At 50.9% G+C, this 22,777-nt stretch overlaps 1 protein-coding gene across 2 annotated transcripts in view; it reads left to right on the plus strand.

Moving 5' to 3' along the window:
• The window catches only part of MRC2 (mannose receptor C type 2), a 91,211-nt gene extending 78,948 nt beyond the window's left edge, over nucleotides 1-12,263 (plus strand). The window contains exons 21-30 of one of the 2 annotated variants that reach the window (XM_039516951.1): nucleotides 923-1,037; nucleotides 1,249-1,412; nucleotides 2,074-2,182; nucleotides 3,324-3,562; nucleotides 3,655-3,823; nucleotides 4,459-4,608; nucleotides 5,264-5,383; nucleotides 6,684-6,863; nucleotides 7,715-7,741; nucleotides 8,486-8,706. In XM_039516951.1, coding sequence (XP_039372885.1) covers nucleotides 923-1,037; nucleotides 1,249-1,412; nucleotides 2,074-2,182; nucleotides 3,324-3,562; nucleotides 3,655-3,823; nucleotides 4,459-4,608; nucleotides 5,264-5,383; nucleotides 6,684-6,863; nucleotides 7,715-7,741; nucleotides 8,486-8,706 — 1,494 coding nt within the window. Of the gene's footprint in view, nucleotides 1-922; nucleotides 1,038-1,248; nucleotides 1,413-2,073; nucleotides 2,183-3,323; nucleotides 3,563-3,654; nucleotides 3,824-4,458; nucleotides 4,609-5,263; nucleotides 5,384-6,683; nucleotides 6,864-7,714; nucleotides 7,742-8,485 lie in introns of both variants that reach the window. The other variant, XM_039516950.1, reaches the window with a different exon arrangement.
• Nucleotides 12,264-22,777: the final 10,514 nt, after the last annotated feature.

The raw sequence follows: 22,777 nt of genomic DNA on the forward strand, positions 1-22,777 counted from the left end.
CCACTGGGGGAGGGGGGGCAGAGAGCTCCGTGCGCTGCTCTTGCACGTTCCCGGCCAATGGGAGCTTCGGGGGAGGTACCCACAGGCAAGGGCAGCACGCAGAGCCCTCTGTACACACACCCCCCCAGGGACCTCCTGCACCTGAACCCCCTTCCCTGAGCCCCCTGCACCCCTCCTCCACCCCAACTTCTTGCCCTGAGCCCCCTGCCTGCACCCCAACCCCCGGCCCCAACCCCCACACTCCACAACCATCCCTGCCCTGAGCCCCCTCCCGCACTGTGCACCCCCTCCTGCACCCCAACCCCCTTCCCTGAGCCCCCTGCACCCCTCCTCCACTCCAACTCCTTGCCCTGAGCCCCCTGCCTGCACCCCTGCCCCAGCCGCAGCCCTGCATTCATGGCCCTGCATGCAATTTCCCCACTCAGATGTGGCCCTCGGGCCAAAAGGTTTGACCACCCCGGTCTAGGGGCAGCATTGCTGGGGCTTTCCACGACCTGGCTGTGGGGCTGAGGAAAGTGAAATGCTACATTGGGTGCGTGGACAGGAGAGGGAGTTGTGTGTGTAGGAGAGAGGATTGTGCATGTGTGTAGGGAAGCAGGGAGGATACAAGGTATCTTGGTGGCAGAGGGGGTCTGTGGCCAGTCGGGGAAGGGAGGGGGTTAAGGTGGGGAATAGGTGAGTCTGTGTGCGGGTTTGTAAGGGGTATACTCACGGAGGTCATTCTTGTTCTGTTTGTACAGCACCTAGCACCCTGGGGCTCTGGTCCGTAACTGGGTGCTGCAGTCATACAACTAGTGATTCAGACAGGTTCCCAGGAGCACCAGGAAGGGGAGTAGGCAGGGAGGCGGGTGGGTACGTTGCTCGCTGGGTTGGGGAAACGCCCCCTGAACGTCTCTCTCATCTGCCCTCGGGCCTTGCCCAGTGTTTCAGCATCAAGGGCCACGACAAGGCCGAGCAGGTGAAGTGGCAGGAAGCGAAGCAAGCGTGTGAGAGCCAGGGCGCCGTGCTGGCCACCATCTCCAACCACCTAGAGCAAGGTAGGGCATCCCCCTGGGGCCTCTTCTTCTGCCAGGGCTGGGCAGTTCCAGGCCAGGACCCCAAGGGCTGCCTGTGAGGAGCTTGGGCTAACAGCTGGCCAGGTGCTGACCCTGCAGACGGAGGGGTCAGGAGCATGCGCTTTCGGCAGTGCCCTGTGACGCCGCCATTGATCAGCCGGTTCCCTGCTTCCCCTGTGTGTTCATCTTTCAGCTTTTATAACCTCCATCCTTCCCAATGTGACCTTTGACCTTTGGCTCGGCCTCCACGACGCCAAGCAGGAGTTCCAGTGGGTGGAGTCGGAACCTCTCCGATACGTCAACTGGGCCCCAGGGGAGCCCTCCGGGTACGGCACCTCCACAGCGAACGACAAACCGGTGAGCGACTCCCTGGGCCCCTTTCTCTCTGGACTAGCCCAGCCCGTTGCTTTCTGCCTGGGCGTGGGTGGAACGTAGGAATTCCCAGCTCGGAGCCCAGCAGGGGCCAGCTTCAGAGGGAGGAGCAAGACCCCTGCAGATAATCCACCCCCAGGCAGGTCTCCTCCTGGTCCCTAATAGTTAGAGGTTTGCTGAAGCCCTGAGGTTTATCTTCTGGGCACTGGCTAATAGGAGGACTCAGTCCTGGCAGCTCTGCTTGGCTAAACAGTGGCTAAGAGAGGAGACGTGAGCATCGGCATGGCTCTGAGGGATGCAAACCCCCATAAACAGCAGCCGGGCGCAGGTGGGTACCTAGGAGTCTGGGGTGAACAATGAGCAAAGGGACACCTGGGTGGGACCCTGGCTGCCGCACCAGGAAGGGAGCAGAGACTTGGCAGTGCTCTGGCCTCGCTGGGTGCGGGCGCCGTGGGGCTGGCCTCGCTCGAGGAGTCTGCAGCCAGCCAGCTCGCTCCACCTGCTTTGGCTGCCATAACGGTGCCAGGCAGCCAGAATGTGGGGCCAGGATCCTTTCCGCTCCCAGGGACGGTTTCAGAGGATGGGCTCGGGATGCAGGGCAGGGCTTGCAGAGGCAGCGCTGACCTCGCTGGCTTGTGTTTTGCAGACTAACTGCGTGCTGGTTTGGCACGGCTCCCCTCCCCACTTCACGGGCCGCTGGGACGACAGGAACTGCCTGGAGGAGAAACACGGCTACATCTGCCAGCGGAGCATAGGTAGGGGAGAGGGGCTGACAGCACCGGGCGTGTGCAGATGCCTTGCCCATGGCACCTACCGCAGAGAAGGCGGGGCAAGTGCAGGTCAGAAATGAGCTCCATAACCGTAGCCCCGGTGACCTGGCATCACGGCCCCCTACAAGCTACCCCTGTTGGGTCATTGGCTGCAGCTGGGCTTTGCTCCTGCCAGATCAGCCCTGCGCCCGGCTGTCAGCAACCAGCTGCTCTGGGCAGCATGCGCTGCGCCTGGGTTCTCTGGTACCAGCCACACTTGTGGGGCCGACGGTCCAAATTCTCCTGTAACGCAAGCTGGGGAACGGATCGGTGCAGGAAGCCTGTGTGCCACCCAGGCGCCAGGCTGTCCGAGTGCTGGCACGTCTGTCCAGCCGAGAGTGTCCGACAATACGCTGCAAAGAAACGCAACCGCCGTTCCTAGAACGCCCCACCCCGGGGTATCTCAGCAGCCACGCCAGAGCGCTGAGTCGGAGCCCCAATACCGGCTCCAACATGCACCCCCTGGTGCTTTGAGATCCTGAGCCAAGGCTGTGGGGTCAGGCCCAGGTCTAATACTGTGCCAGGCCCAGCTAAATCCATCTCTGGTGCGGTGCTGCACCGCTCAGCATCAAAGCGCCCCACGTCCTCCCGCCACGTCTCAGCAACCTGCCCTTCTCCTTAACGTGATTCTGTCCCCCGCGGGCTGCATCTGCAGCTCACTCGGCTCCACCAGCCCACGTCTCGCGCTGCGTGTGGGCAGCACCCTGGGGCCCGGATCCTCATGTGCTAAACGGTCCCACCTGTGAGACTCTGAAGGCTCCGCGGTGCCCCCAGGCTGGCACCCCCCCACCCACGCTCACACACACATTACTCAGCCTGGCTCCTGGTTGGAACAAAATCCTGCAGCTGGTGGCTGCCTTCTCTCCTGGAGCTGGGTGCCGCCCGCTGGGGGTGGGGCGCTCAGCGGCGTGTTTTGCCCAGCGAGATGCTTGCCCTGAGCTGGTGCGACAGTTACTCACGGGGGCGTTTTCACATGGCCCCGCTCCCGCGCTGGGATGGGACGCCCTGTGGCAGTGCCGAGGGGCATCGCGCCAGAGCAAAGAGAGACTCTGGACGGAGATCTGAGCGTGTCTCTTTCCTCCCCCAGACCCAGCTCTGAGCTCATCCCGGACCAGCTCCCTCCCCTCCCCCAGCTCCCCGCTCTCCTACCTCAACAGCACCTACCGCATCCTGCAGAAACCCCTGAAGTGGCAGGAGGCCCTGCTGCTGTGCGAGACCCGCAACGCCACGCTGGCCAGCGTGCTGGATCCCTACACCCAGGCCTACCTCACTCAGGCCATCAGCAGCTTGCGGGCCCCGCTCTGGTTCGGCCTGGCTAATGAGGAGGTAGGAGGGAGGGGCTTGTCCCCTCGGCAGTGGAGGGGCGGGGTTGTGGTCTGAGCTGCCCCTGAGCTTTCCCCTTTGTCGGTGGTTTTCAGGGAGGCCGGAGCTATTCATGGTTCACAGAAGAGAGCCTTTCCTATGTCAACTGGCAGGACGGGGAGCCTCGGCAGGTCACGGGCTGCTCCTACGTGGACGTGGATGGGACGTGGCGGACGGCCGGTTGTGACACCAAATTGCAAGGGGCTATCTGCAAGGTCAACACAGGTGTGTGAGCCGGTCTCCCGGGAGCAGAGGAGACGCAGAGGGGAGCCAGGGGAAGAAGGATATTGGGCCCTCCTGGTGCTGCTCCGCCGGGCAGCTGCAGACCCCATGGCTGGGCGGGTTGCAGGCCGAGCAGCAAGAATCCATCCAGGGAGCACACGCTGTGCCCTGCAGTGCTTCCTAGGGATCCCGCAGAGCTGGCTGGGCAGGAAGGTGTCCCAGACATGGCCTGAGACTTCTCTTTAACATGCCCCCTGCTCCCCCCCCCCGCCCGTCCATGCAAGGCAGGGCACAGATGAGACTAAACTCTAGTGTTGGTGGGTCATCAGCAATGCTCCTGCTTGCACCGCTTCCCTGGGCACAGCTGTTTGCTCCCCCCCCTCACTCCCCCTTGGGGTGCTCTCTCCGGATTCAGCCACAGCTGTTTGGCGGCACCCCGGATTAGCTGACTGGGGGGAGGGCGGAGAGCACCGAGCAGGCGAGGGCCTCAGGGAGGGGGCAGAGCGGAGGTGGGAAGAGACGGAGCGAGGGTGGGGCCGTGGTGGCGGGAGGAGGCAGAGCGGTGGCGGGGCCGAGAGGGGGTGGAGAACCTCGGGGGAAAAGAAAAGCCCCTTACCCATTCTTGGGCTCCTTTGCAGGGTCCCCCCCGTCACACAAGTGGAGTTACAGTGGGAGCTGCCCCAAGTCGGTGGAGGATTCCTCCTGGATCCCCTTTAGGAATCACTGCTACACTTTCCACATGGAGGTCACCCTGGGGCAGAAGGACGCCATGAAGAGATGCCAGAAAGGTACAAACGAGGTTCGAGTGCAGCAAGCCCGAGCGCGCGAGCCTAGGAATGCAAGATGGTTATGACCCATTAGATCATGGGCTCCCCCCACTGCCCGGGCAGGATTGTTCCCTGTGACGTGCCTGACGGTGCATTGTCCAGTTCATTTCAAATACCTCAAGCAGTGCAGCTTCCACCCCTTCCCATGCAGAGCTGGTTCCATGGACTCCAGCACTTGCCGTCCCTCACGGCCAGTATAAATTAACCTTCATCCCCCTGTGTATCTCTGTCCTGGTGCTTCCCCACTTCAGTCACTCTCAGGCCGAATCTCCCTGTGTGTTCGGCCTGTGATCAACTGAGCCTTTCAATAATCAGTTCTTCTCGCAGGGCTGTAGGGCAGATCCTCAGCAGGTGTAAATTGTCAGAGCTCTGATGACCTCCGTGGAACGTGTCGGGCATTTTGCACCAGCTGAGGCTCTGCACGCTCGCGCTGATTGTCCGTGGAACCATTGCTGGGCGGTGGAGCTACTTAAACAAAGGCCCCTTCCTGTTAGGTCTCAGCAAAGCGAGCAGGTGCACCGCTGGGAGCAAGATCCAGCCCCCGCATGCTGTGCCTCCCTTCCTCTGAGCAGCCAGCCCTGTAACGTTCCTGGCTGATGTGCCTTTTCCTCCGCAGCTGGCGGCACGGTGCTGTCCATCCAGGATGAGATGGAGAACGTGTTCGTTTGGGAGCATCTCCAAGCCTATGAGAGTCAGTCCAAGGGCGCCTGGTTGGGGATGACGTTTAACCCCAAAGGTAAAAGAGTCACGTTGCAAGGGGAGTGATTTGTCTGGCTCCAGCATTTTTAGAAACTGGAGAGGTTGGAGCAGCGCTTCTGACTTCACTGCAGACTGCTGGTGTCAGGAGGCAGCATGGCCCCATGGGTGGAGCACTGGACTGGGAGTCGGGAGAGCTCGGGGTTGTTCCCAGCTCTTCCATTATTTGCCTCAGTTTTCCTGTCTGCACAAATGGGGATAATGGCACTGTCCCTCCTGTGCTGAGGTGCTTGGAGATCTACAAAGGGGAATTGCCAGATCTGGGCTCAGTGTTACTGTCACTGTTACTGCGGCCAGTGAGCGCTTAGGGATTGCACGTATCAAAGAGCCCAGGCATGTGGAAGCCAGGCACTCTCTTGTGGGCTCTGTTATCCATTTCTCTGGGGGAACATGTGTCTTGTACATGCAATGGCCTGCCTAGCTCTAGGCACTTTGGGATAAAAGGGTTTGCTGTGTCAGTCTCGGGGAAGCGAGACAAAGGAGTGGCTGGACGTTTGCAGCCCAGTCCGGTCTCCCAAGGGAGTGCTTGGCCTGGGACAGTGTCTTCGACCTGCCTGGATCACCTCCAGGGTTGATCTAAGGGGACCTCCAGGCCACGCTGGACATGGTGCTGGGATTCAGCACAGTTTTCCAGGACTGGTCAGAGGGCAGCCCATGTTGCTCTGCAATGCAGCTTAAAGCCACCCATGTCTTGGGAGACGACCAGTCCCTGCGTTCAACGTGGCCAGGCCACTCAGCTCATCCTGCTGGAGCCTAAAGACTCTGCCGGCTGCTGCTCAGATCAGACTAGAGCACTGGATGCTGGGAACTGTAGCATCGACAGTCTGCTCCGTCAGTCACCTGAGGGCAGCAGCTGCTGACACTAGATCAGGGGTCGGCAACCTTTCAGAAGTGCTGTGCCAAGTCTTTATTCATTCACTCTAATTTAAGGTTTCCCGTGCCAGTAATACATTTTAAGGTTCTTAGAAGGTCTCTTTCTATAAGTCTATAATATACAACTAAACTATTGTTGTACAAAGTAAATAAGGTTTTTAAAATGTTTAAGAAGCTTCATTTAAAATTAAATAAAATGCAGATTCCCCCGGACCAGTGGCCAGGACCCAGGCAGTGTGAGTGCCACTGAAAATCAGCTCGCGTGCCGCCTTCGGCACCCGTGCCATAGGTTGCCTACCCCTGCCCTAGATAGGTGTCCTGCCAAGGCACTAACCTCGCTGCTCTCAGCTGGGCAAGGTTCCGGCTCCCCTTGCAGCTCTGTGTAATGGTCTCTTCCCTTCTCCTAGGAGGCACCTTGGTTTGGCACGACAACACAGCCATGAACTACTCCAACTGGGGCCAGCACGACACTGGGCCCAGCATGCTGAGCCAGAACAGCTGCTACTGGATCCAGAGCAGTAACGGGGTGTGGCACCTGGGCTCCTGCTCTAATGTCACCATGGGGGTCATTTGTAAGATCCCCCGAGGTAAGAGGGCCCAGGGAGCCGGTTGACTTGGTTTGGTGGCTTTCGCTGCAAACTACGAAAGAGTTTGAGAACAAAAGAACCTCCCGCCGGTGCAGAGAAAACCGCTCTGGGGCTCAGGTGCTGTCGAGGTGTCAGGGATTGATTTTCTGCCTCTGGGGACCTGGCCTCAGATCCTGGTTAGAGGAGTTTGGGTGGGGGCAAGGTACTTCAGAGCACCTCGTCCTCAGCACCCAGAGTGCAGCTCAGTGCAGTTCCCAGCCTTTGTTCTGGAGAAGTGCAGGATTGATATGGTAAGAGCTGCGGCAGGTCAGATTGAATTTAATAGAGCTGTGGGTGGGGAGTAGCAGATCAGGACGGAGGTGCATCAGCAGAGCTGGGCGGGGAGCCCAGGGTTGGACTAGCCGGGGGCTGTGGAGTAGGATTGAGGGGCGTCGGTGGAGCTGGGCGGGGAGCCCAGGGTTGGAATAGCCGGGGGCTGCGGAGTAGGATGTGGGCGGAGCTCGGCGGGGACTCGGGTGCGGGGCAGGCTCGGGGGGCGGCGCCGGCGACTCGGCGGGTGCGGGGCAGGCTCGGCGGGTGCGGGGCAGGCTCGGGGGGCGCCGGGGACTCGGCGGGTGCGGGGCAGGCTCGGTGGGGTCAGGTCGAGTGCCAGTCTGGGAAGAGAGCTGAGGCAATGCGTAGACTGGGCACGTGTTCTGTATTGCAGCAGCCATTTTCCCCCGCTGTAGCAGGCAGGGCTGGGCGTGAGGGGAGGAACACACCATTCCCCGCTGGCAGTAGTGGGTCTGGAAGGAAGGACACTCTGGCAGGCTACTGATCTCTCTCTCTCTCTCTCTTCATTCCCCTTGCAGCTGAGGAGAGCAGCTTCTCCCGCTCAGGTGAGTGGCACAGCAGCGTCACAGATCAACACGGGCACAAGGCCTTGTTCCTGTCCAGCCCCAGCTCCAGGGGTCGTACGGGACACAGGGAGTACCAGGGCCTGGCAGCCTGGTTCCTATTAACACCAGCAGGAGTGGCCGTGTTTGCCACCTGCCGCTGCGCCCGTATCTTGGCAGGCTGGCCAGGGTCGCCTTTGGATTAAGAGCTTTCCCTGTGAATTCCCCAGGGCAGGGGCCACACTTGATTTCTGTGGCTGGAGACTGTGTGAACACACTGCTCCCTTGCTCCGATCACCCCGCCCCCCAGACAGCATCAGCGGCCGGGGTCCAGGGCGTCCATGCGCTGCGGGGTGGCAGTGAGGAGTATGGCGCGCTGAGTGGGACCAGGCAGGATAGACACCCCCTAGGTGAGCCAAGTACTACAACCATGGAAAAGGACACCCCCCCAGGCCTCCTGGGAACCAGCTTGGCTTTGGGGGCCTCTCTGCCAACCTCTGAGCTGCGGGAGCTGTCTACGTTGCAGTGACCTGCCCTACCCCTAACTCGTGTGTCTGGGAAAGTGCAGGGGCTGAAGCACAGGACACCTGGGTCCTATGCCCTGCTCTGCCACTGACCTGGCTGTGGTGACCTGGGACAAGCCCGTTCCTCTTGCTGTGCTTCAGCCTCCCTTCAGTTCGGTGGAGACGGTGACCGGGATTGGGCCTAGTGCGGTGGGTTTCACGTGCTTTTTCCCCTCTCCCTCAGCTCTGCCGGACAACACGACCGCCATCGCCGTGGTCGTCCTCTCAGCACTAGCGCTGTGCGCCTTGATCGCCCTGGCCGTCTACCTGTACAAGCGCCGGCGGAGCTCCGAGCGGGGCGCCTTTGAGAGCGCCCGCTACAGCCGCACCACCTCCAACCCCAGCGAATCTGCCGAGAAGAACATTCTGGTGTCTGACATGGAGATGAACGAACAGCAAGACTAATGGGGGGAGTTGGGGGGGGAGGGGGAGGAACTGAGAGCACCAGGCACACTATCTCCACACCAAATACACAAGGTCAGCAAAGCACAACAGCAGAATCACTGCGGCTGGGACAGGGAAGAAGAGCCAAAAGGGGTCTGGGGTGGAACCAGGAAATCAAACACGGGGCCAGCAGCGTCTCCCTCTCGCATGCCCTGGGAGGCACAAAGCCACCCCGTCTGCTCCGCGGCACCCGTGGGAGTTCGGGGGAAGGCAGTCTCTAGGCCGCAGGGGGAGGGCAGAGCGTCACCCAGTTAGGGCCTTTCAGAGACCTCCACAGGAGCCAAGGCACCTGCGACCCTGCGGTACTAACAGCCTCGAGCATTTAGGGCCATTATGTGGCTCTCTGGACTGGCTTCCCTGAGGCCACATAGGAGACAGGCTGGTGGCCAGAGACAACTTCCTTCCAGGTGAGCGATCTCTAAACCCAACCTTTCCCCCCATCCGTGCATCCAGGTGGGAGGGTTCCCACCCCTCCCCAAGCATTTGTGTCTGAGCTAGCTCCATCACACCTCCCTGGGTCACTGCAGCACAGACGCTTTCTCCATCCCTCCCTCAGTTAGCAGAGCATGGCCACAGGGACTGGAGTGTGATATCGCACTAACTCCCCTGGGATCAGATCAGAGGCCTCCTTTCCCATCCCCCCGCCAGATACAAAGGCATGAGCACTCCCTTCTCTTCTAGTGCTGTGTCTGATCGGGGCGGGGGGGGGCTGCAAGGGAATGGTTTTCCACGCAGCCTTCGTTCCCACCCTGTCATTTTTCCTGCGCCTTCTCATCATGTCACAGTGCAATTATATTTATTCCATAGCGTGTCAGAGACGGAATCCCTTGCCCATCCCCACCCCCACTTCTCCTCTCCTGTGGACTCAAACAGAGCCACGTCCACCATGCCCGAATGACTTAGAGAACTGGAAAGTGAACTGACCCACTTCGTCCCATGTGCCAACAAGAGGCTATGCTGAGACTTGAGCCACCAAGCAGCCTGATCGGTGCCGTTCTGATTGCAGATTTCTGACAAGAAGCTCAGAGTAAGGAATGAAAGGCCCCTGACTCTACAAAATGCTCCTGGGCCAGATATGGCCTGGCTACAGAGCTTGCTTACACACAGCAGATGTGTTCATTATACATTCCTTTAATGCTCTGCCAGAGATGGTTGACATGCGTTTAAATCAGGTATTTTACACACACTGCCATGTGGAGGCTGAGCAGCGTAACAGTTTATCGTTCCCATGACTTCACCCCCATTAAGTTCTACATTCCTACCTTACAATATTTAAACTATCACATTGTCTTTGAAGTTCAGTACATATCAGTCTGTTAAGTGCCTCTGAATCATACTATTCTTCTAATTAGACAACCCGAACATGGAACACTTGGCCATCTGGCTGGCTGTTAGTTGGATTCTTCGAGGAGTCATTCTGCCTCTGCCATGTGCAGAGTTTGCTCTGTTGATTGTTCTTTCTGAGGAACAAACAGTAGATGTCAATGGTTTGGGTTGAACACTCCACTGTCGGTCTTGGTCACACGTGATCTGGGTGCTGAATTCTTTTTCTTTACGACAGCTGGAGTTGCTCATCCTTTTTCTCCATCCAGTTTGACGTGAACAGTCACCAGGTTCTAGACCTGGTGGTTCTCTGAATGGCGTTTGTTCTAAAAATGTTCATAAGCTCTTTCAGCCTTTTTATTCAATTTGGCTACTCTCTTCATGTGTGGCTATTTTGGAAATATGTTCTTTTCCAAAGCTGGAACAGAAGGTGTGAGTTGTCTTCCCATCAGGAGTTGTGCTGGACTGTATCCAGTAGCTGCCGCTGTTGCTGATTTGTAACTCAGACAAGCAATGAATGAATCTTCCTGCTGCAGGACTTTCCTGTCTGCCTGTAGAGCTTTCTCATCTCTCCATTTGCTTGTGGGTAAAATGGGATGCTAGTAATATGATCAAAATCATTATTTTGTTTGGAATGACATAAATTCTGCTGCAGTGAATTGTGGTCCATTGTTCATCACTAGTTGTCCTGAAATACCAAAGTGTGCAAAAGTGCATTTCAGTTCCTCCATCACACTGCAACATGTTATGTTTTTCAAGTACATTATTTCTATATATCTGGAAAAATAGTCCCCAATGACCAGGTAATGATGTCCTCTGAATTCACATAAATCTGCAGCTAGTCTCTTACCAGATCTGTCTGGTAGAGATGTTTGTACATTGTATGGTTCAGCATTGTTTCTTAAGTTGATTTGTACCAGATTGCCTCTCAAAAGTTCAAGATCATCAAATCCTCCACTGAGTTCTTCCACCTTTCTCACTAGGCCTATCATGGCTGCCATGCTGCAGCTGAGAAGGTTGTTCATCTTTGATCCTTTGCACTCTGAATGCAAAATGTTTGTAAGTTGTTTCTATGGTGAACTGGCCGATGCAGTTCAGAATACCACCAGGGCTAGTCAGAGCTGTGTCAGGTGAGCTCTGGGAGGTGTGGAAGGTGATTTGAGTGTCTCTTCTGACATGACTGTGACATCAGCTCCTGCATCAATTTTAAAGTCATTAGTCTTGCTATGAATATTCAGTTTCACTCTCCAGGCAGGTTCTGTGTCATCACAAGTGGTAGATCCCAGAAACAATGGCTCTTGAATGTCTGTAATATTACTCACCTCCCTGACTGCTTTGGTGCAGCAAATAGCTGGAAAATGTCCATATTTCCTGCATTTATTACACCATGTGCCTCTGGCTGGATATGCATCATCTCTTGGGATATGACTTTAGACTAATAGACTCATAGACTTTAAGGTCAGAAGGGACCATTATGATCATCTAGTCTGACCTCCTGCACAATGCAGGCCACAGAATCTCACCCATCCACTCCTGTAGCAAACCCCTAACCTATGTCTGAGTTATTGAAGTCCTCAAATTGTAGTTTGAAGACCTCAAGCTGCAGAGAATCCTCCAGCAAGTGCCCCGTGCCCCGTGTGCATGTAGGCTGGAATTTGTCCCTCTTAGCCTGGAAGTTCTTTCTCCTTGCCTCAAGGGCTTTGTGATAATAACTTTTAACACTCAAGTGTCTTTTTACAGTTTCTAAACCAGTAGGTTTTTCAAGTTGATCTGGGTTTTGCTGTCTCACCAGCTCAGAATGCTTTGCTCTCTGTATAGCTGTGGCTAGGGTTAAAATGTTCTTCAATTGTAGCTGCTGTGAAAGGTTTTTAATCTGTTAACCCAGTAGCTAGCCTCTCTCTGATATTTTCATGTTTTGCATTTCCAGATCACAGTTTTCAGCCATTGTATGCATAGCTCTTATAAAGCATTCAACACTTTCCCCTGGTTCTTGAATTCTCTGGTGAAAACAGTGCTCTTTCGTAAACCACATTTCTCTGAAGTATAAAGTATGCATCAAACATACCCAGAATCCTTTCATGGTCATCTTTATCTTCAGTAAAGTCAAGGATTTAAAGATATGTTCTGCTTGTTTCCCCATAGCATAAATTAAAGAAGATACCTATATATCAGGGGTCAGCAACCTTTCCGAAGTGGTGTGCCGAGTCTTCATTTATTCACTCTAATTTAAGGTTTCGTGTGCCAGTAATACAGTTGAATGTTTTTAGAAGGGCTCTTTCTATAAGTCTATAATATATTACTAAACTATTGTTGTATGTAAAGTAAATAAGGTTTGTAAAATGTTTAAGAAGCTCCATTTAAAATTAAATTAAAATGCAGAGCCCCCTGGACCAGTGGCCAGGACCCGGGCAGTGTGAGTGCCACTGAAAATCAACTCGCGTGTTGCCTTCGGCACTCGTGCCATAGGTTGCCTTACCCCTGCTATATATCATCAGTTTCCTTGTTGAGCTTGGTCGCAATATGAAACTTGCAAAATATGGTTTTCAGACTGTCCATTGTGAAGGTTTGTCAAAGCTGAAGTTCTCTGGGGCATTGAGATCCTGCAACCTTTGTTGCTTTGTTCCTTCTACACCTCTACCCCAATATAACACAAGCCGATATAACACGAATTCGAATATAACGCGGTAAAGCAGTGCTCGGAGGGGGGCTGCGCACTCTGGTGGATCAAAGCAAGTTCGATATAACGCGGTTTCACCTATAACGCGGTAAGATTTTTTGGCTCCCGAGGACAGTGTTATATCGGGGTAGAGGTGTATTTGAAACCTTTGTTGCTGTTTTCTTTATGTTTCTATTCTTATTTTACTCCTGTCACCACGTCATGTTCTTCTGTACCAGATATGGACTGGCTACAGAGTTTGCTTATACATACCAGATGTGTTAATCAGAAGATCCTTTAATGCTCGGCCAGGTATGACTGAGGTTCATTTAAATAAGGTATTTTACACATAGCGCCACCTAGTGGCTGAACTGTATAATACAGTTTAGCATTCCATGACACTCATTGCTCTCCCTCTTCCAGTACCCAGCCGCAGAGCTGCCAGACGGATGGTCTCACTCCTCTCTCTGTCTGTTCCCCTTCATTCCATACCAGCCATTCTGCTGTTAATCTCTGCTGACTTTCAGACCAATCGTGTTTCTTGGGAGAAACAACCCAGAGCGTTTAGTTGGTTTTCTGTTGTGTTTTTGGAATTGGTTGCCTCACTCGGACTGTGATAAAAGGGGGGTGGGGTTGATTTTGGATGTTTCTTTGGGTTTTTTAAAAGGAAATGATAGCTTCTCGCTGTACTGTATTGAATGCGTGCTGAGTATATACCTTTTTTCACACAGATGGCCGGGGAGTTTGTGGTTGCCTGTTTCATGTGTTAAGTGTAGCTAGGAAGGAGGAAGGCAATGCATGGCCAATACCCTTCTTCCATGCTTTTGAGCTGTGCAATAGGAGAAGCCTGGGTTTCCTGGGGAAGAAGCCAGGAATGGAGCTCAGCTTTTCCACTCCACCATCTGGCTTCAGCGACCAACACTTTGCCAGAGTCGGGATACCAGATGACTGGAGACAGCGAGAGACATTTGGCCCTTGAGGGGTGATCTCTGATAGGAATGGGACGTGAAGGAGGCCTCCAACATCTCTGGAGCGGGACAGCATGTGCCTGCAAGAGACACTTGGCTTTAGCCCTCTGCCTCCGAGGCTTGAATTTGTGTTGTTCTAAAGACAATGGGAAATAGCTAATTTTTGTTACTCTAATGATTATGGCACCTGTATGAATTTTAAAATTTGTTGATTTCACTTAAGCTGGACATTAAGTGTTTGTAAAACTGTGCTCCTGGGGTTTTTTTGGTTTTTGTCTTTTTGATTGGTTTATTTTGGGTGGTGTCTAAAATCTGCCACAGTAGTTCACAGTGAGGGGCAACTTGCAGACAATGGAACTGCCCCATTTCCATTTCTTTGTTGTGGCTTTCTCTGTGTTTATTTCCTGAGGATTTTTTCCAATTCAGAGCTGTTTCTTTGTACACATACGGAGGAAGGGCCTCCGCGAACAAATGCACTAGCCTTTGAGCTTTGAAGATCTGAGTGGAAAAACCTGATGAGAATGAAAACGAATGTGCTGATCTCATTCTAATCCCCAGTGGGCATTTAGCTACATCACACCCACAAAACAACACTGTTAGCATTGGCAACCTCTTCCCCAGGGATCTTCAGAACTCAAATAGCAGGAGGGTTGCTCGGTCTGAATAGAGGTATACTGGCATAGCTGTGGGGGGGCCCCAAGCTGAAAAAGAAAGGTGATGCTGGTTGGGGCTGAAGAGCTCGGAGGGGTCCCTGTGCTGAAACAGCAGGGGATTACAGCACTTTTTAAAAAAAAAATGGGGGGGAGTTGGTTATGTTTCTGATCAATTCTTTTTCTTTCAAGGTGAAATAACAAACTCAGAACTGCACAATCCAGGGGAAATTCTGTATAGAAAGATTCTTGTCATCAGTTGACAGTGACTGGGATTACCAGAAAAATTCATATACAGTTAAATGGTATTTCCCATCACCGTTAGAATAATGTGAAGAAATGCTTGAAAGGACCCTATCCATTATATGTTTTTCTTTAACTCTCCATGTTTTGTAAGATCCTTCTAGAAACTTGGAAATAAAATTCCTTTCCCCACCAATTTTTTTCTTTTTTTTTCTTTTGCCAAATGCAAGGGTTTTGGTTGTTCCCCCCCCCCCCTTGGGTCCCTAATGGTCCCAAGGAGCTGGAGCTCGGATTTAGCCTTCCTCTCTGCTTGTGTCTGTCCTCTCTGATATCACCCAGTTGATGGAGTTGTGTTTGTTAATGGCTGCTCTGCAGATAGTCAAGGGACCTTACAGGTTGATTTTTGCTGCCCCTAGAGTGAGGTGGTGGCTCTTTGTTGTTCTCTTTAAATCTCAGTCAGCGAGCGGTGCACTTTTTTCAAAGGGGGCATTTATATTTTGCCAGCCAGTTCCACCAGTTTCTGAGGTATGTCAGATTTGGAGCCGGCATTCTGGAGTTTCCTCAAAAAGGGCTGGTCTACACTATGGGGGAAAATCGATCTAAGATACGCAACTTCAGCTACGTGAATAACGTAGCTGAAGTCGAAGTATCTTATATCGAATTACCTACTGTCCTCACGGCGCGGGATCGATGTCCGCGGCTCCCCATGTCGACTCCGCTACGGCCGTTCGGGTTGGTGGAGTTCCGGAGTTGACAGGAGCGCGTTCAGGGATCGATATATCGCGTCTAGATGAGACGCGATATATTGATCCCCGAGAAATCGATTGCTACCCGCCGATACGGCGGGTAGTGAAGACATACCCAGAGAGTTGGAAGATTCGGGGGCTGGAATTCAGGATGGTTGAATTTGATCATCTGAGCCTAGAATATTTATTTATCAATTTTATAACTTGGATTTCTGGCCCTGATTCATGAACGCAGCCTTTTTCAGGACCCAGCTTAAATATTGCTTATATGTAAGCATGTGCTTCAAGATTCCAGAGCCAGAAGGAACCATTGTGGTCATCTGAATAACAGAGGTCATGGAACTTCCCCAAAACAATTCCTAGAACAAATCTTTTTAATAAAGTCCAAACTTGATTTTAAAATTGTTAGTGATAGAGAATCCACCATGACCCTTGGTAAGTTGTTCCAATGGTTAATTACTCTCACTGTTTTTTTTTTTTTTTAAATGTATGCCTTATTTCCAGTGTGAATTTGTCTAGCTTCCAGCCATTGGATCATGTTATAACTCTCTGCTAGACTGAAGAGTCCATTATTTAATATTTGTTCCCCAAGCAGGTATTTACAGACGGTAATCAAGTCACGCATTAACCTTCTCTTTGTTAAGCTAAATATGTTGAGCTCCTTAGGTATATCTCTAAGGCAGGTTTTCTAATCCTTTAATCATTCTTGTGGTTCTTCTCTGCACCCTCTCCAATTTGTCAATGTCCTTCTGGGATTGTGGACCCCAGAACTGGACACAGTATTCCAGCAGCAATTGCACCAGTTCCAAATACAGAGGTAAAAGATCAGAGGGGTAGCCGTGTTAGTAAAGAGGTAAAAGAAACTCTCTTCCTACACTAGATTCCCCTGTTTATACATCCAAGGATTGCATTAGCCCTTTTGGCCACAGCATCACACTGGGAGCTCCTGTTCAGCTATAATTATCCACAGAGCTGCTGCTTCCCAGGATAGAGTCTCTCATTGTGTAAGTATGGCCTCCATTCTTTGTTCCTGGATGTATACAATTACATTTAGCCATATTAAAACACATTATTTGCTAGTGCCCAGCTTACCAACCAATACAAATTGCTCTGTATCAGTGACATATCCATTTCATTATTTACTATTCCCCCAAGTTTTGTGTCATCTGCAAACTTTATCAGTGATGATTTTATGTTTTCTTCCAGGACCTTAATAAAAATGTTAAATTCCACAAGGCCAAGAACCAATCACTGTGGGGCCATACTAGAAACACACCGATTCAGTGATGATTCCCTATTCACAATTCAGGTAGCCAGCTTTTAATCCGCTTGATGTGTGCTAGGTTAATTTTATATCTTTCTAGTTTTTTAATCAAAATGCCATGTCTATCACACTTAACATTGGACTGCCTTGCTTTATACCCAGCACGATCCAACTGATCTCAGTGAGACAGCACATCAGAGCAGAATTTGGTGCTATGTGTCCTACTGAAGCTTTCTGCTTCTTTTACTCATTGATTTAAAAAACAACAACAACAACAACACAGAGCTGGAGCTTGAAAGCAGAAAAGCTAAGAGCAGCAGCAGTTGATTTTTTTTTTTTTCAGTGTGCTCCTCACGAGTGGGGGAAAGAGAAGCTGATGGGTTGACGGGAAAGTCACAATGGGCCATGATGTTTAATGACAAACAGCAATGGAAATTTTTCTGAGAAACACTACATTGCAGAGGGTGAAAGGACATTTGAGTCACCCTCACTCTGGAATTTTAAAGCTTTCAAGATGACTTGACCTGATTTCAGGTAGATGGCTTATGTTATGGAGGGCTCTCAGTAGCAATTACGATGCTGGTTTTAAACAATAAAGTCCAGAATGAGAGATGTTTTTAAATTAAAACTTTCAGAGGCAGAAGCTGCTTGTGGTAGCAAAAGGAACATAAGAAATGGTGGAAATAAGATGGAATAAGTATTGTCATTTTTTAAAACTTGAACCAGATAAACCTGCTTTAAGGGAATGGCTAGTTAACTCTATGAGATTATTTTTGTTACAGTCTCAGTTTGCACCCAAGCCTGGTCCAGCCCAAGCTGATCTAGAAAAGGATACTCAGTATCATTATTTTAAATTCCTTTTTAAGTTTCCTACCGACTACTGATCTGTCAGGCAGAAATGCAGGTGGTATCTCTGAGGCTGACCACTCTGCCACACTTCACCTCACCTCTGTATTCCAGAGTCTGGGTAAAATTTTTGAAAGTGCTTAAGTGACTTAGGAATGTCAAGTCGCTTTTGAAAATGCGGCTCTTTTGAATTTTTTCCGGTAGCTTTGGGTGCATGTTACATTAGTCCAAATTCTGAGTAATTCCATTGATCCAGCTCCAGATTTAAACCATTGTATTTGAAGATCAGAAACTTCCCTTACAAGTCCAGGAAACGGATGCCCTTTCTTGTGTGTTTGCTGGAAAGAGAGCAGAGGAAAATCTCACTGTAGAAGAATTAATATTGATCGATCATCATAAATGACAATCTGCTGGTTTCACAGTATTTCTGTATGTCCATCACTTTCCAACAGGTAGAGGCAGACATGTTTGAAAATAGTCAACCCTGTAAAGCAGAGGTTCTCAACTTGTGCTCCGTGGACCACCAGTGGTTCACAAGCTCCATTCAGGTGGTCCGCAGATTATTCCTTCTAAGGTGCACACATGGGCGGCCACACACAAGAGAATGAAGGGCTGCCTACCTAATTAGTGGAGCCGTGCAGGTGTGGCTCCACTAATGAGGTGCCTGGACCCTGGAGAAGATGCACATGTAAGGTGAGGTGGTGGCCTTGGGGGGGATAGGTGGAAGAAATAATAGATAGATGTGGGGGAAGTGGGGTGAGAAGAGGGGGTAGGGAGAATTTGGGACATGCAGGGCTGCGGCAGCCAGAGAAAGAGGCGACTTTCTCCAGCTCCAGAGCTGCAGCTGCCGGGGAGAGAAACCCCCTCCTTCCCACCCCAGCTCAGGGGCTGCCGCAGCAGGGGAGAGAATGAGAGACACACCCCTTCTTCCCAGCCCAGCGGCTGCCATGGCAGGGGAAAGACTACTGATATTAAAATATGAGTTGTGTGCTTTTATTTGTAGAACAATTTTTTTTTACTATTATTAAGGTTTTTTTTATATAGTGCTTTATCCAAAGGGCTTTACAATAGTTAGCTAATGGTACAAACATTTGGAAAGATCATTAAGTGGTCCGCCGAGACCCTCAGCAATTTTCAAGTGGTCCGTGGAAAAAAAAAGTCCATAACTTCCCTTTCATCCCAAAGCCTCTGTGGCTTCCTGCTGCCATGCTCCTCTGCAGGCAGGAAGGATGCTGCAGGTTTCTCTGCAGTGTGGGACGAGTCCTCAGTGATGCCTTTGTAGCAGAAGTGAAGCAGGGGGCCTTTGAAGAATCTGCCAGATAAGGGATGGCTATGAAGTAAAGAATGAGACTGGAAAAAGGAGACATCAGGGTGGTGGTGGTGGTTTTTTGGGGGTGTGTTTGAGATCATAGGTGACATTTTGATACAATCTGTGATTTAAAATAAATGTGGCATGACTTGTGATTTTGTGCCTAAATTTTTGTTAAGCAAAGAGATTCTTTTCCCCAAGAATCAGGCAAGCACAGACAATACTGAAGGGGGGTTTATTCACGGTACCAGGAAAACTGATAAACGGCTTCAAAGGTGTGGGGTTACAGTGATCAGTTATATACCTTTTATCACTTCATTTGCATTTATCTTGTTCTTACAGAGACAAACATTGTTTCAGAGACAGAGAACACATTTAACATGACAGTGACGGGAACGGAACATGCACATCAAACTGTTTTGATGACATTCATTATTCCTGAATACCTGGTGGGGTGGGGTGGGGTGTTTACAAATACCCGGAGGGCTGCGAAGGGAGGGTTTGTTCTGGTCTAAGAGCTGAGTTACTGGGCGGACATTTGACCATAGACGTTTATCAAGTGTTTACAGTTGTCAGTGTCCTTGAGCTTCTAAAGCATTCCTGCTTGATCTGCGGGTTCTGTCTTAGCCGGTACCTAAATTTTAACTCTTGCCTGACAGTTTGTTATGGCAAATCCCTCTCTAGCAACAGCAGCTCATCAAGGAATGGGGTTTTATCAGCACCGTCTAGTGCTATCACTCTTTGCGTTGTGCCCAGCTCCTAGGGAAAAACCGATGTTCATGAACACTCAGAAACGTATCTGATGGAACAATATATTTGACTATTTTCAGAGGGGATACAGCATTTCTGGAGAAAAATGGGTAAATCCATCTGGGTGCAGGGAGAGGGAGCATACTACTGTGCATCTGCCCAGGTAGTCAGTCTCTGCAAACAGCTGAAAACAGCTTTTCATGGCAAAATGGCCATTCAAAAGGAGAACAAAAAATGAGTCCACTTTGTAGTGGGGTGGCTACCTGCTCCTGCCCCTGCCCTTCGGGGTGGAAAACAGCCCAGGAGAGGGCTGGGGCTGGGGCAAGAAGCCTGGGCTGATTAGGGAAGGGAGGCTCAGCTGTTGCCAAGCCCCAGTCAGGCCCAGCTGGCCCCTATAAGTGGCTGTGAGCCAGGAGCCCAGGCAGTCTCACTTTGCCTGTAGAGGGAGAAGGGTCTGGCTGCAAGATGCTAAGTAAGGAACCTACAGAGGAGCAGGGCTGGGGGAAGGTCTAGGGAGCTGGGGAGCTCTGGCCTAGGAAAGCTCCAGGTTGCAGGCCTGGTAATGCCTATTAGGTACTGGGTTGCAGGGGACAGCCATGGGTAGGCAGAGGCAGCAGGTCGAAACCCCCTTTGCCTATGATTAGGGGTGTACACTGCAGTCCGCCCCAGTGAGTGGGGGCTAGATGGGGACTGGCCGTAGCCTAACATTGCGGTGAAGTGGGGATAGTGGGTGGGGGTTTCCCTGGGAGGGGGAGACCCTGAGAGAGTTCTGCAAGGGGGGGCAGCAACCCAGTGAAGGGGCACCGGGTCCTGGGAGGGATATAGAGGCCAGAGTGAGGTAAGGTGGATTACCAGCCTGCAGAAGGTGCTCCTGGCTGGAAAATGAGCTAATTCCCAAAGATGACCAGCAGGAGGCACTGCAGGGGTGAGTCCACACCCTTACACACTCACATTGCCAAATAAATACATTTTAAAAAAACCCACTGGTTTTGCCAGCCTATTACTGGTAGCTCTGGTTTCTACAGTATTTTTAAAGTGCCATATGGATTGCAATTACTGCACATTGTTTAAAAAATAAAAAAGCAACAGTTGGTGGCAATTTTCATTTCACCCAGTGGTAAAAACCACTCTTCTGAATAGAACTGGTTTGTACAAAACAAGTAACCTCAAGATCTTTGTTTCCAATTCCCAGAATCCAGCCATGAGTCTGGACTCAGGAGATGCTACTTGAGCAGGATAATGGAGGAACACAATGCTCAGTGGATATGGTGAATGCTTAATAAGTGATTTTACTCATAGACAATAATTCTACTAAGTACTCCTCACTCAAACCACAAGCTATATGATATGTGACTAACAGCTACTTAAACAACGATTAAGTTCTCATTGTGTAGCTAAGTTCTTGCTCTGATAACCATGCTAATTGATACAGTGGTGTTATAATCTGTTAATAGAATATATTTTGAGTTGATATCCAAGCTCCAGGCCACCTTGTTTATCACGACACAATCCAGAACTGGTGTTTCTAAAAGCTACACTGGAAAGTTACCTGTTGCTGACAATGGGTGTCAGCAGGGGCAGCTGAACTGCCACCGAACATGGTTTAGATGGTAGTATAGCTAATGACAAGCCAGACTGTGCACAGATTTAGCTGCGCCCGGCGTCCGCAGAAGTCCATTTGATAATGTAGACAAGCTGTATAGGGATCGCAGCTCAGCACCTCTGGTCAGATTCTGCGCTCTCAATTACACCACTGTAAAACTAGACTTTAAGCAGAAAGAAGTGAGTTGGGGTAAATGTTTTTCCTTCTAGCTTTCTTCTTAATCACCTTAGTCATTAGTGTATGTGACTCCAAAGAAGCTAAACTGCTTTACAGCAGCTGAGGATCTTGCCCATAGTTCCCAATCCTGCTAATATTCACACATGTGGGTAACTTTACTCACCTGCAGTTAAACTGACTAGTTTACACGAATGGGACTACTCACATGCAAAAGCTTCCACAAAATTGGGCCCTTATTATGAATTTTTTACTTTAACAGGTTTTTATTTTTTCTAAAGAAAAAATTCATCTATTAACATAATTATTGATTTATTGGATTTTCAGAGCCTCCAACAAATTGATGTTCCAGTAGTCAGAGATAAAATGCCCAACAGGAGCTTAGAATTTCAAAATCTAGGGGATGGGCATAAGCTTTCCCGTCCTGGTAATGTGTTTTAGGGACTGCCATAAAATTCTTCAGACCTCGATCATCTCCTGCAGTAAAACCCATGAGATGGGTCTCTATGGGAGAAAATCGCAATGAGGATTCCTTCCTGGAGTTCTTCTCCTGTTCTGTCTGGGGCTGGTGGTTGCCTCATGGAATGAGCTGTGGGGCCAACCCCCAAACTGAGATGATCCCCAGAAAGTGGCCTCTGCTCCAACTCTGTCCCCTCTTAACTGCACCCCCCAGTTCCCAGCACTGTAATTCTAATGGAGCAGCCTCAGCCCCATCACCTGCAGCCCACAGGACCTGCCAGGGGTTATTGAGGCTTCATCAGAAAGATAATATAGCCCATCTGTGTTCTGTTTTCTGCCTGTGGTCTGTGGGGCCAGAGTAAGGGGAAGGCAGTGTAATTGTCTGCCCCTTTCCCTTGTGTGGGCCCCAGACCCACAGAATAGCCTCCATGGGTCCCAAAGGAGTGGGGTGCTCTATGGGGCCACATGCACCATGTGGGCAGGAGGAGACCCCTCCATGTAAATCAAAGAGAAATTAGTCATTTACAGATCTGATCATTGCCTGAAAGGAAAGCTACAGCAAATCTGTATTGATCAGTTCAAAGTTGTGTGAAATCCTGAGTGCTCCAGGCTGATTACACAGCATCTCACTCTGTGAAGCATTCAGTCTCCATCCCACCTCATGTTCCACTATTCAGGAAATGCTGCAAAATGCCATTTATTACCAACATAGCAATACACCAAATGGATGGATAAGTGTTCTAGTTGCTGTCTGTGGAGATCACTAATGGTTTGATGTCTTACTACATGTCTTTTCCTCTGGTTCAAGTCAGAATAGGGACTTTTGCCTTCCCTCGTCCTTCTCCCCACAGGTGCTAGAACAATTCCTATAGTGGGGGTGCTAAGAGCCATATAACCAAACTGTAAATCCTGTATATAATGGAAACCACTCCAAGCCAGGGGGTGTGGCAGCACCCCTAGTTCCAGCACCTATTCTCTTCCCCACAAAAAGAAAAGAACTTGTGTATTTCTTGTTCTTTAGAAATTAGTGTACACTAATGG

The sequence above is a fragment of the Mauremys reevesii genome, linkage group 27, assembly GCF_016161935.1.
Source record: "Mauremys reevesii isolate NIE-2019 linkage group 27, ASM1616193v1, whole genome shotgun sequence".
In the NCBI taxonomy this organism is placed as follows: domain Eukaryota; kingdom Metazoa; phylum Chordata; order Testudines; family Geoemydidae; genus Mauremys; species Mauremys reevesii.